General features: G+C 44.8%; 1 protein-coding gene and 1 pseudogene across 37 annotated transcripts in view; both read right to left on the reverse strand.

Annotated features, from left to right (window-relative positions):
- Nucleotides 1-13,046, reverse strand: part of Itgb3bp (integrin subunit beta 3 binding protein) — a 65,066-nt gene that overhangs the window by 18,132 nt on the left and 33,888 nt on the right. For 32 of the 37 annotated variants that reach the window (XR_015619843.1, XR_015619841.1, XR_015619842.1 and 29 more), the window contains one exon: nucleotides 6,300-6,366. Coding sequence is in view for 20 of the 37 variants with exons in the window: in XM_087549805.1 (XP_087405931.1) it covers nucleotides 6,300-6,366 (67 nt within the window). In the remaining 17 variants the exon portion in view is untranslated. Of the gene's footprint in view, nucleotides 1-2,697; nucleotides 3,032-4,960; nucleotides 5,871-6,299; nucleotides 6,367-13,046 lie in introns of those variants that run through there. The other 5 variants (XR_015619851.1, XM_087549814.1, XM_087549813.1 and 2 more) reach the window with 4 other exon arrangements.
- Nucleotides 1,692-1,792, reverse strand: LOC148005940 (U6 spliceosomal RNA; annotated as a pseudogene).

A 13,046-nucleotide genomic window follows, 5' to 3' on the forward strand; every position in this document is an offset into this window, starting at 1 on the left:
ATTTCCTCACTCTCTAATAATACATATCAGCAAAGTATAACAGAAATGTAAGTCACACATATACTTTTCTAGCAGCTTCATTAAAATAAAAATAATAGTTATAATTTAAGTACAGACAGATAAGCTACTTTAGTAAAGGGTACCAATTTTTTGTTTCAGGAAGGGAGGAGTGTGTGGGAAGGGTTGAGCCCTGAGATGTGGTACCTTAATGCCTCCAAGGTGCCTAGGAACTGCACACTGTACTCTCCCCAAAGGACCTAACACCTCTCCTAAGTTAAGGAGCACATGAGCAGTTCTGGGTTAAATGAGCAGTGAAGTTCTGCCGCCAACTGTATATACAGTGGAGAGCAATCAAGAAGCAAACCCAATGCCAACCTCTGGTCTCCAAATGCACACATGCAAACCTGCATTCAAGCACATTGTACATACGACAATATACATTAAAAATTTTTATTTATTTATCTACTTATTTTATTTTTTTATGCATTAAAAATTTTAAGTTGCTGACAGCTTAGAAAGAACATCTCTAAACAGTTCATCAGTGGGCACTCTTTCTCCTCTATGAACTTGTTGATGGCTATTCTTGGTTGTCAACTACATCTGGATTAACTAAAATTTAAATGGCTGGGCACACCTGTGAGGGATTTTTTTCTTAATTAAATCATCTAACATGGAAGATCCATTTCTAATGAAGTTATCTGAGATGGGAAGGTCCACCTTTAATCTGACCACACCTTCTGCTGGTAGCCTATACAAGGGACACAGAAGAAGAATGCTTGCCTACTGGCATTAGAGCTTCAGGATTTTGCTGTATGCTGAAAACCAGCTGAGACCCAGCCAGCCAGCCAGCCAGCCAGCCAGCCAGCCAGCCAGCCAGCCAGCCAGCCAGCCTGTGGACTGAGAAACTATAAGATTCTTGGACTTTCTGTTGGTAGACAGCCATTCTTACACTAGTTGGACCTCAACTTGTAAACCATTCTAATAAATCTAATATTATTTAAATAGTTATATAATTATATTAGATTATATATTAACAAGTATACATTAGTTATATAATATGTGCATATATACATATGTTTAAGTCTTAAGATTTTGTTTTAAATAAAAAAGCATGCATGAAACACATGAGAAATGTTTCTGTTTGACTTTGATTTCTATTTATACTTATCATTTTCACCAAGTTAGAGGCTGCTTTACTTTCTGACAGTACACTCTCATCACATTTACTCATTCACTTTGTGTGTGCACATGCTCAGAAGCCTGAGGACACTGTGGGAGTCAGTTCTCTCCTTCCACCAAGTCGGTTGCAGTGTCTTATCAAGCATGATGGCAAATACCTGCTGAGCCTTATCGCCAGCCCAGAAAGGACAGATTCAAGACAGGCTACTTGAGCTTTAAATGAACTTCACAATAGAAAGTAAAACAGAATTAAGAAAATTAAAATATGAATAAAATGACATAGTCATTGGCTACTGATTATTTTTACAATCTCTCCCTCCACCCTCTTTCCCTTTCCTCTCTCCAAACCACCCCACATACCCCGCCTTGCACTTTTAAATCCATGGCCTCTTTTATCACTACATTCCTAAAAATAAGCTGCTCGTCTGTATGTTATTTAAACACATGTTTTCAGGGCTGACTCTTTGGCATTGGACAAACCACTGATGTGCTCTTTCCTGGAAAGGGTTTTTATTGATGTGAGATGCTTCATGGATTTGCGTGTCATCCATGCACACAGCCATGCGAGTCTCTGTACCGTTCCAGTTTTAGGATATGCACTGAGGAAGTGAGCTCAGGAAAAATACTTTACTGGAATTCTCTCTCCCTCATCTCCTCTCTTCTTTCCTTCCTTCTTTTCCTTTCCTTCTGCAATAGCTTGGTATAGTGGCCCATGTCTGTAATCCCTCTGTAATTCTAAAACTCAGAAAGGCTTAAATGAGTTCTAGGGCTACCTGGGCTACAGTTAAGATCTTTGTCATCTTAAAACCAAACACCATGAAAGAAATAGACTTGAGCCAGGCATGGAAGTATAATGCCATAAATTCCAGCACAGGAAGAGAGAGAGGCAGGAGGATGGAAGCCAGCCTAGACGTCATGGCAACACTGTCTCCAAGAGAATGTTTGTTACATGGACTGTGAACAACTAACCCTCTGCAAGCAAAGTGTGTTTCATGCATAGGAATTTACAGCAATCAATGGACACAGTGACTACCAACTTTTCAGCTCAGAATCTTCCTGACGACTATGAACTCTCTTCCTGCTTCTAACTGTCTATTCCATGGAGTAACTGGCCAGGCACAGAGGACAAATCAACCATCCAGAGAACAGTTATATAAGAACATGGTACTTCTTCAATAATGGAGTGACTGTGAACTGTTAAAAGGATCCTTGGAGGAAATGAAGTTTCAAGTCAGTGAGCTGCTCGGCAGGTAAAGGCGTCTGCTGCCAAGCTTATGACCCACGTTTGATCTTGGAAGCCACATGTCAGAAGACGGACTCTCACAAGTTGTCCTCTGACCTCTGTATGCGCGGCCACACACACTTGCACACCCATACTAGTTTAATACAAATTTATGATAAAGAGCTTCAAAATAATCTACCTTATATTATAATCCCCCAACCTTTTAGTTGGTACTTTAACTAATCCATAATCACAAAAATCTTTCCTACAATGTTCTTTAAGACATATAATTTTACCTTCCACATTCAGACCTCCCATCCATTGTTTTTTGTCTGCAGTGTGAGGTAAGGATTCAGATCCAGTTTCCCTATATTCTCAGCGATGCCTTTGTAGAAAATTACCAGTCATTTAGACTACTGAGAAGAACTAACCCAGCTCAACAAAAACATTCTTTAAAACATCATCCTTCTTTAATTCTAATGCTTAGATTACTGAACACCTTTTAAACAAGTTCTTTCTATCTAGACAGATATATTACAAAACACCTGGTGAAAATGTCATAATAAAACGGCATTCTGTGCTCCGAGAAGGCCCAGTAGGCAAAGGTGTCTGCCTCCAAGCTGGACACCTGGAGTGAGATTCAGTCTCCACATGGCAGGAGAGCATGGAATCCATCATGTGTATTCTAACCTCCCCACAAACACTGTGACATGCTTCCCCTTGCCCTGCCTAAAAGGAATGTAATAAAATTGAAAAGAAAATGGCATTTTATTGGCTATCAGTTTTTGTGAAAACTGACTGGCTTTATGACTTCCACCTCATAGTGATTTTAAACTGACAGCAGTGCTACAGAGATGGCTCAGTAGTTAACAGCACTTGCTGGTGCAGATGATCTGTGTTAGAAGTCCAGCATCCACATGGTGGCACACCATCCACAAATCCAGTCCCAGGGCACCTAAAGCCTTCTTCTATTTTCCTCAGGCACTAGACACACATGTGGCACATACAGGCAAAGCATTCATACACATAAAGTAAAATAAAGAAATCTTAAAGAAATTAAAATGTGTATATGATAGGCTTGACTGTGAATACACAATGATCCCAAAGTACCAAGGCCTGATGAATATTCTGGAAACAGGTACCTTCTTTTTTCCATGTCTTTTTTGACTACATGATATTTTGCACAAAAGAAAAAACAATGAGGGAATATTGCTACAATATTTTAAGATCATTTAGAACTAAATCATAAATGTGTTCTATTTAACATGAGAGTAAAAAGAATAAAAATCAAGTTTTTATACTGGTTTTCCAAAGTAGGAAAAGAAATCTTTTTTTTTTCCCGGAGCTGGGGACCGAACCCAGGGCCTTGTGCTCACTAGGCAAGCGCTCTACCCCTGAGCTAAATCCCCAAACCCCTGGAAAAGAAATCTTTAAAAAATTAAAAATAGATCTCAGACCAGAATTTAAAAAAATTTAAAGTAGAAAAATATTTAATATGCATTATTTTTAGTATTTCAAATAAGCGCCACTTAAATTCAATAATTTTAACACTAAGTGATGTGGTTTTCAGAAATGGATAAATTAATTGATTAATGGATTTGTTGAATTAATGAATTGAATAAACACATACAAATTTCTAAATAAATGACCCGTAATAGAGGTTTTGTGGCTTTCTTGCTACCTGAAAGCAAACTCCCGAGGGATATACTGTAAAAACTTAATGACTTCAGGAGGAGGAAGAGGTGGGAGTAAAGTACAGGAAATGAAGGCAGTCTAAGCCAGGGTGGGGTAATCATCTGTGGTTTGGGCTTGCTTATATGCCATCACCGTTGTCAACCCTTTCCCATCCCGCTGTGCACTGTTACTTCTCACTGCTTCATTCAGCTGTATCAGAGGTCCACCCGGCTTAGCGCCCGTATACTTTCAAATACACTGGTACCAGTGATCTAGGATTGTTACCTGCTGCTTGCTTTTACTGCATGTATCCTCCTACGTAATTTCAGATCTTTGCTATTTACATATGTTGCCTATTGTAATGGTTAAATACTTAACACCCAGTCAAGATTGGTTTCATTAAGGAACTAGGAATCTTAATTAGAAAAAGTTGACAATATTGCTGATGCCAAGAAGTGCATGCAGACAGGAGCCTGATATGGCTGTCTCCTGAGAGGCTCTGCCAGAGTGCAACAAATACAGAGGTGAATGCTTGCAGCCAACCATTGAACTGAGAACAGGGTCTCCATTGGAGGAGTTAGAGAAAGGATTGAAGGAGCTGAAGGGGTTTGCAATCCTATAAGAACAATAATACCAACCAACCAGAGCTCCCAGGGACTAAACCACCATCCAAAGAGTACACATGGACAGACCCATGGCTCCATACCCATGGCCAGAGGATGTCCTTGTTGGGCATCAATGGGAGGAGAAGCCCTTGTCCTGCCAAGGCTGGACTGCCCCCCTACCCCAGTGTAAGGGAATGTCAGGGTGGGGAGGTTGGAAGGGGTGGGTGGATGGGTGGGGGAGCACCCTCATAGAAGACGGGAAAGGGGGGAGAGGGGGGATGAGATAGGGGGATTATGGACAGGAAACTAGGAAAGGGGATAACTTTTGAAATGTAAATAAAAAAATCCAATTAAAAAAAAAGTACAGGGCTGGAAAGACAGCTCAGTGGCTAAGAGCACTTGCTGTTCTTGCGGAGGACTAAGGTTAAGTCTCTAGCACCCACATGGCTGCTTACATCCAAAACCTCAGATCCAGGGCATCTGGAGGCCCCTTCTTACTTCTACTCTCAAAGTGAACTTCTATACATGAAGACAAAACACTTATATACATAAAATAAAAATAAACAAATCTTTAAAGATTTTCCTTAAACAAAAAAGTGAAGAAAAAATGAGCAAAACCACTTTGCCGGGTTAGTAGCATGGCTCAGTGGATAAAGGTGCCGACCCACTGTCTGATGGCCTCAATCCCTGTTCAGTCCCTAAGCCCTCCTGATGGAAGGAGGGAACTGAGTCCTGGAGGGGATCCCTGACCTTTAAATGCACACTGACAAGTGCTTTCTCGTAAGGCAGTCACACACACACACATACACACACAGGCACACACACATACACACACACAAACATACACACAGAGACACACACAGACACACAGACATACAGACACACACACACACACACACACACACACACACACACACACACACACACTGAATAGATAAATGTAATAAAGAATTTTAAAGAGCAGTGCTTTGCAAATATAGTATTTGACCATATTTGGTGGCAGGGGATTTTGTGGCTAGGGAAAGAAGTCCTACAGTAAGTAATATGATGCTGTAGGAGACCTAAGGAAGACTCCCAGAGGACTTACCTTTACTACAGTGTGTTACGTAGCACTCAATACCTAATGCCAGCCACTTACATTATGAGATAAAGGACATCTGATTTGGGGTTTTAAACCGCAGACTTTAACACTATTAAATAGAAAATAAATCTAAGTATCATATAAATGATTCTGAAATGACACCCACATACTTTTCTTACCAATGGTTTTAAGAAAAGAAAATCATATAAAACAAATAAATGTATAGATAGAATAACTCAGCCCACTTATAAACTATTAATTTACAAAGACAAATGACTTTTCTTAAGTTGTCACTTGAGGGCTGGAGAGATGGCTCAGTGTTTAAGAGCACTGACTGCTCTTCCAAAGGTCCTGAGTTCAATTCCCAGAAACCACATGGTGGCTCACAACCATCTGTCATGGGATCTGATGCCCTCTTCTGATGTGTCTGAAGACAGTGACAGTGCACTCATATAAATATAATAAATCTTAATAAAAAAAAGTTGTCAATTGAAAAAATGTGAAACTTTTCCTCAACAGTATTTGAAACCAAGCTCACCCATCACTGCCTTTCACTGTGGAGTCCTGTCTTGCAGGTGAGCTCAAGACACTCCATTTTCTTGTTCCTGTATGGGAAAAGAACACAAAGTTAAGGAGACCATTTGCCAAATTTTAATCGACTGACTTGTCAAATTTTAGCTTCCTGTAATTCCAGCACTTGAAAGACAGAGTGGGAGGGATTGAGGCTAGATTGGTATGCATGGCCTGACACAGCATAGAAAAACAAGCCAAGAACAAAAAGATGAACTAGATTGCTAAATGGTGAATCGGAAGTAAGGGGGGAACAAAGGGAGGTAGGAAAGGAAAAAGCATCCAATTTTGTTTTTCTGTTACCTTTACTTAAGAAATCTTGACTAAAAATTAATTTCCTGAATCTGTACTATGCTATCTATATGCAATAAAGCTCCAAAATCAAATATTAATGAAAGACCCCAGCTTAGCAGCAGTAACGCCATTTTACAAGGCTGTACTTAAGATGACTGGTTCAGGGAAAGGTTAGAACACTGAGTACACAGCAGCTGCCAAGCAAGATATGTTTGGTTGAAGGCCTGGCAACAGGACGACTTCGGTTGAGCACCTGACAATGAAAAAAAAGCCCCGGGAGAGGTCCCACACCCTGGTGGGGGGCCGAGTCAGTCGTTATGTTCCAAGAAGGTAGCTAAGAAACTTGCCCCCGGACTGAACCCTTGGGGGGCCGAGTCAGCCATTATGTTTCAGGAAGGTAGCTAGGAAACTTGCCCCCGGGCTAAACCCTTGCCATATTAGAATCCACCAATTATATCCCTGTAACCATACATCTGCTTCTGTATGCTTGCTTCTGCTCCCCAAAATCCTATAAAAGCCCATCCTTGGTTCCGTGGGGTGCGCCAGTCCCCCGAGTGACTGAAGCGCCGCAGGTGCCTGTGCCTGTGTATCCCGACAATAAACCAAATCCTCTTGCTGATTGCATCCTGTGGTGTCTCGGTCTGGTCTTTGGAGTTGGAGGGTCTCCATCCCGAGGGAAAGTTCTCCCTGAGAGCTTTTCATTTGGTGCATTGGCCGGGAAAGGAGATCCTCCACCCAGGGACCACCGACCACCCACTGGGAGGTAAGCCGGCCGGCGTCTCTCTGTCTGTCTGATTTTGTCTCGTTCTGCCTTATTCTGTCTGTTCTGTGAGCGCTCAGCCAGGTCTGTTCTGTGGGCGCTCAGCCAGGTCTGTTCTGTGAGCGCTCAGCCAGGTCTGTTCTGTGAGCGCTCAGCCAGGTTGTTTGGAATTTGGGCGGGACGAAGAAGGAGCTGACGAGCTCGGACTTCTCGCCCCGCAGCCCTGGAAGACGTTCCAAGGGTGTTAGGGGCCCGACTTTTCGGGGCCCAATCTGGGACTCTGGTTAGAGGAGAAAGATCCGGACTAACGGCACCTCTGTCTGTATTTTTGGCTTTCAGAGGGCCCCGGACCTTTGCCACCTCCATCTGACTTTTGGCTTTCAGTTTGGTACCAAAGCCGTGCGGCACGCCTGTCTGTTGTTTGTTTGACTGTTGGTGTTGTTTGTTTTCTCTGTGTTCTAATCTTCCTTAGAACTAACATGGGACAGTCCCTAACAACGCCCCTAAGTCTCACTCTTGATCATTAGAAAGACGTCCACGACCGGGCACACAACCAGTCCGTCGAGGTTAAAAAAAAGGAAAATGGCAGACTCTCTACACATCCGAGTGGCCCACTTTCGGAGCAGGATGGCCAGTGAATGACACATTAATAAGATCATTATTTTACAGGTTAAAGATCGGGTCGTCCACGGACATCCTGACCAGGTTCCTTATATTATCACTTGAGAGAGTCTCGCCTTAAAACCCCCCTCCTGGGCGGAACCCTTCATGGACCCGAATTGGCCTCCCCTCAACCCCCAGCCTGTCCCCTCGGCCCCGCCTGGTCTGCCGGCCACGTCTTCCTCTCTCTACCTTTGTGAAATCAGAGCCTTCTAAAAAAACCTGTCCTCCCGGCAGACCCAAACTCCCCTCTCATAGATCTTCTCTCTGACAGGCCCGGCTGAAACGGAGGAGGCAGAGCCGCCGGCCAGATCAGTTGCCGGGCCACAGTCTGATAAGGGTTTCTCCCCTGTCGCAGGGAGATTGCGCAATAAGCGCGAGGTGATGCCAGATACAACCTCCCAGGCTTTCCCACTTAGACAGGGAACCGGTGGCCAGACCCAATACTGGCCGTTTTCAGCAGCTGACATTTACAATTGGAAACAACACAACCCTTCTTTCTCCAAAGATCCGGTGGCACTCACCGACCTAATAGAATCTGTTTTACTTACCCACCAGCCTACTTGGGATGACTGCCAACAGCTCTTACAGGCCCTCTTAACCTCAAAAAAAAAAAAAAAAAAAAAACAAAGAGTGTTCCTAGAGGCCAGAAAGCATGTTCTGGGAGATGATGGGCGTCCCACCCAGCTGCCTGAGGACCAAACTGGGATTTTAATACAGCTGAAGGTAAGGGACACCTACGCCTTTATCGCCAGTTGCTTCTAGCGGGTCTCCAAGGGGCTATACGACACCCTACTAATTTGGCTCAGGTAAAACAGGTATTACAGGAAGCAGGGGAAACTCCCTCTGCCTTTCTAGAGAGACTTAAGGAGGCCTACCGTATGTACACTCCCTATGACCCAGATGACCCAGGACAAATGACGAGTGTCTCTATGTCCTTCATCTGGCAGGCTGCTCCAGATATCAGGACTAAGTTACAGAGGTTAGAAAATTTACAGGGCTATACATTACAGGATTTACTTAAAGAAGCTGAAAAGATTTTTAATAAGAGAGAGATAAAAAAAAAAAAAACAAAGAATTGAGTCGAATCTTGGCCGCCGTAGTTCAGGGCCAAGAAAGGAAGGGAGATAGGGGGGGAGCTCGAAAGGGGCTGAAGCTGGATAAAGATCAATGTGCCTATTACAAAGAGAAAGGGCACTGGGCCAGAGAGTGCCCCAAGAAGCCTGGCGGACCCCGAAAGCCTCGACCACGAACCTCCCTCTTGGCTCTAGATAAAGATTAGGGAGGTCAGGGCCAGGAGCCCCCCCCCCTGAGCCCAGGGTAACGCTTAAAGTTGGGGGGCAGCCGGTTACTTTCCTGGTAGACACAGGAGCCCAGCATTCAGTCCTCACCCAAGCTTCAGGACAACTCAGCGACCGGACAGCCTGGGTACAAAGAGCTACTGGTGAGAAACAATACCGATGGACTACGGACCGCCGGGTTCAGCTGGCTACCGGTAAGGTGACCCATTCCTTCTTACATGTTCCGGACTGCCCGTACCCTCTGCTGGGCCATGATCTGCTCACCAAACTAAAAGCACAAATTCATTTTGAGAAAGGAGAGGCCCGAATAACTGGCCCCCACAGAACTCCCCTTCAAGTTCTATAAATATAGACTATATGAACTGGGACAGGACAAGCCACAATCCCTAGAAATAGACACTTGGGTCACGAATTTTCCACTGGCTTGGACAGAGACTGGTGGGTTGGGGTTGGCACTCCAACAGCCCCCCTTAATTATACAGTTAAAGGCCACTACAACTCCAGTCTCCATAAAACAATACCCCCTGTCACATGAAGCTTATTAAGGTATAAGGCCTCACATTACGAGGCTTCTAGATCAAGACATCCTAATCCCCTGCCGGTCGCCTAAGAATACGCCTCTTCTGCCTGTTAAGAAACCCGGCACTGGAGATTATAGGCCAGTACAAGACTTGAGAACCCTTACAATTTTCTCAGTAACTGTTCATCGATGAGAAACAGGGGTATGCTAAAGGGGTCCTAACACAAAGATTGGGACCCTAAAAACGCCCTGTGGCCTACCTGTCTAAGAAATTGGACCCTGTGGCCTCCGGCTGGCCACCGTGCCTAAAGATGGTGGCTGCTATTGCTGTCCTGATCAAGGACGCTGGAAAATTGACTTTGGGACAGCCACTCACCATCCTAGCACCCCACGCAGTGGAGGCCTTGGTAAAGCAGCCCCCAGACCGCTGGCTCTCTAATTCTCACACCAAGCCTTGTTACTGGATGCAGAACAGGTTCAGTTTGGGCCCGTAGTCGCCCTCAATCCTGCCACCTTGCTTCCCCTACCAGAGGAGGCAAAACAGCATGACTGCCTACAAATCCTCACAGAAGTACATAGAACCAGGCCGGACCTATCGGACCAGCCTCTTCAGAATGCTGACCACACATGGTACACGGATGACAACAGCTTCTTGGCAGAGGGAGAGTGAAAGGCTGGAGCTGCGGTCACTACGGAGGACAAAGTGATTTGGGCGAAAGCCCTGCCTGCTGGTACCTCCGCACAACGGGCTGAACTCATCGCCTTGACTCAGGCGCTCAAGATGACAAAAGGTAAGAGGCTAAATATATATACAGACAGCCGTTATGCCTTTGCCACGGCACACATCCACAGGGAGATCTACCGGAGGCGGGGGCTGCTCACATCTGAGGGTAAAGATATGGCTAAAATTCTGGCCCTCTTAGAAGCCCTATTCTTGCCCAAAAGACTGAGTATTATACATTGTCCAGGACACCAAAAAGGGCACAACCCAGAGACACGAAAAAACCGGCTGGCCGATGCCACGGCTCGAGAAGCGGCCATGAGCAAACAAATCTTGCCCTTAAATAGCCCAGACCAACCCATGCCCCCACCAGTGGGACAAACCAGTTGGGTTTATGCCCATGAGGACATAGAGCTCCTAAAAAAATGGGGGCCATCTACCACCCTCAACTAAAACAGTGGGTCTACAAAGGACTTTTGAATTGATCTCCTTTTTACATAAATTAACCCATTTGGGGTTTAAGAAGATGAAAACCTTACTAGATCAGGAAGAGATAAATCTGTGTTTTTTTTTGAATTGGGACAAAGCGATACAAAAGGTGACTGAGAGTTACAAAGCGTGCGCTCAGGTTAACCCAGGAAGGACCATGATTGGACAAGGAGTTCGTCCTAGGGGACACCGTCCCGACATCCATTGAGAAATTGATTTTACTAAAATTAAACCAGATATATATAGATACAAGTATCTCCTAGTGTTTGTAGACACCTTCTCAGGATGGGTCGAAGCCTTCCCCCCAAAACACGAGACTACAAAAATGGTCACCAAGAAGCTCCTCGAGAAAATCTTTCCCAGGTATGGCATGCCTCAAGCGTTGGGGTCGGACAACGGGCCCGCTTTCGTCTCCCAAGTAAGTCAGTTGGTGGCCAAATTGCTGGGGATTGATTGGAAATTACATTGTGCCTATAGACCCCAGAGTTCAGGTCAGGTAGAACACATAAATAGAACAATTAAGGAGACTTTATCCAAACTTACGCTTACAACTGGCTCAAAGGATTGGGTGGCCCTCCTTCCCCTAGTTCTATATCGGGCCTGGAATACCCCGGGCCCCCATGGTCTAACTCCTTTTGAAATAAGGTATGGAGCACCACCCCCATTTGTCCATTTCTTTGATTCAAACATTGCTGATTTTGCTGACAGCCCTTCTCTGAGGGCCCATTTAAGGCCCTACAGATTGTACAGAGAGACGTCTGGAGACCTTTGGCCGCTGCTTACCAGGACAAGCTTGAACATCCGGTGGTGCCACACCCGTTCCAGATTGGAGACACCGTGTGGGTGCGCAGACACCAGACCAAGAATCTCGAGCCACGGTGGAAAGGACAGAGTCTCGGCTTAGATCCACACACCACACGTCAAGGCAGTCCGGTCTGAGGAATTGACTAATCACAACACTACACCCCAGACATAGAGAGTTCAGCACACTCCAAACCCCTTAAAGTTAAAACTCCTACGTGGCTCCTCCTAGCCCTTTTGTGGCCTAGAGTCAGTGAGGGAATAAGCCCCCACCAGACAGAAATTTCTTGACCAAGTCGAGTAAAAGATTTCACTCAAAGTTAGCAAAAAAATGGGGGAATGAAAGACCCCAGCTTAGCAGCAGTAACGCCATTTTACAAGGCTGTACTTAAGATGACTGGTTCAGGGAAAGGTTAGAACACTGAGTACACAGCAGCTGCCAAGCAAGATATGTTTGGTTGAAGGCCTGGCAACAGGACGACTTCGGTTGAGCACCTGACAATGAAAAAAAAGCCCCGGGAGAGGTCCCACACCCTGGTGGGGGGCCGAGTCAGTCGTTATGTTCCAAGAAGGTAGCTAAGAAACTTGCCCCCGGGCTGAACCCTTGGGGGGCCGAGTCAGCCATTATGTTTCAGGAAGGTAGCTAGGAAACTTGCCCCCGGGCTAAACCCTTGCCATATTAAAATCCACCAATTATATCCCTGTAACCATACATCTGCTTCTGTATGCTTGCTTCTGCTCCCCAAAATCCTATAAAAGCCCATCCTTGGTTCCGTGGGGTGCGCCAGTCCCCCGAGTGACTGAAGCGCCCGCAGGTGCCTGTGCCTGTGTATCCCGACAATAAACCAAATCCTCTTGCTGATTGCATCCTGTGGTGTCTCGGTCTGGTCTTTGGAGTTAGAGGGTCTCCATCCCGAGGGAAAGTTCTCCCTGAGAGCTTTTCATTAAGATTGCTTCCTTAATTTGTAATCCATTTCCATGTTAGCCCCAGAAGCCAGTGACAGCCTAGATTATTTTAGAACTTTTATTTAGGTGTTCAATGGCTTTCTAAATATTTTTATTACTGCCAAATAGTATGTGGATCAATATGAGTCTTAGTTTTCTTAGGTCTTCAAGTACTTTTCAGCTGCTGAATACAACTTTATAGACATCTTTCAAAATAATATTTT

Source organism: Rattus norvegicus, chromosome 5 (assembly GCF_021556685.1).
Source record: "Rattus norvegicus strain SHRSP/BbbUtx chromosome 5, alternate assembly SHRSP_T2T, whole genome shotgun sequence".
NCBI lineage: Eukaryota > Metazoa > Chordata > Mammalia > Rodentia > Muridae > Rattus > Rattus norvegicus.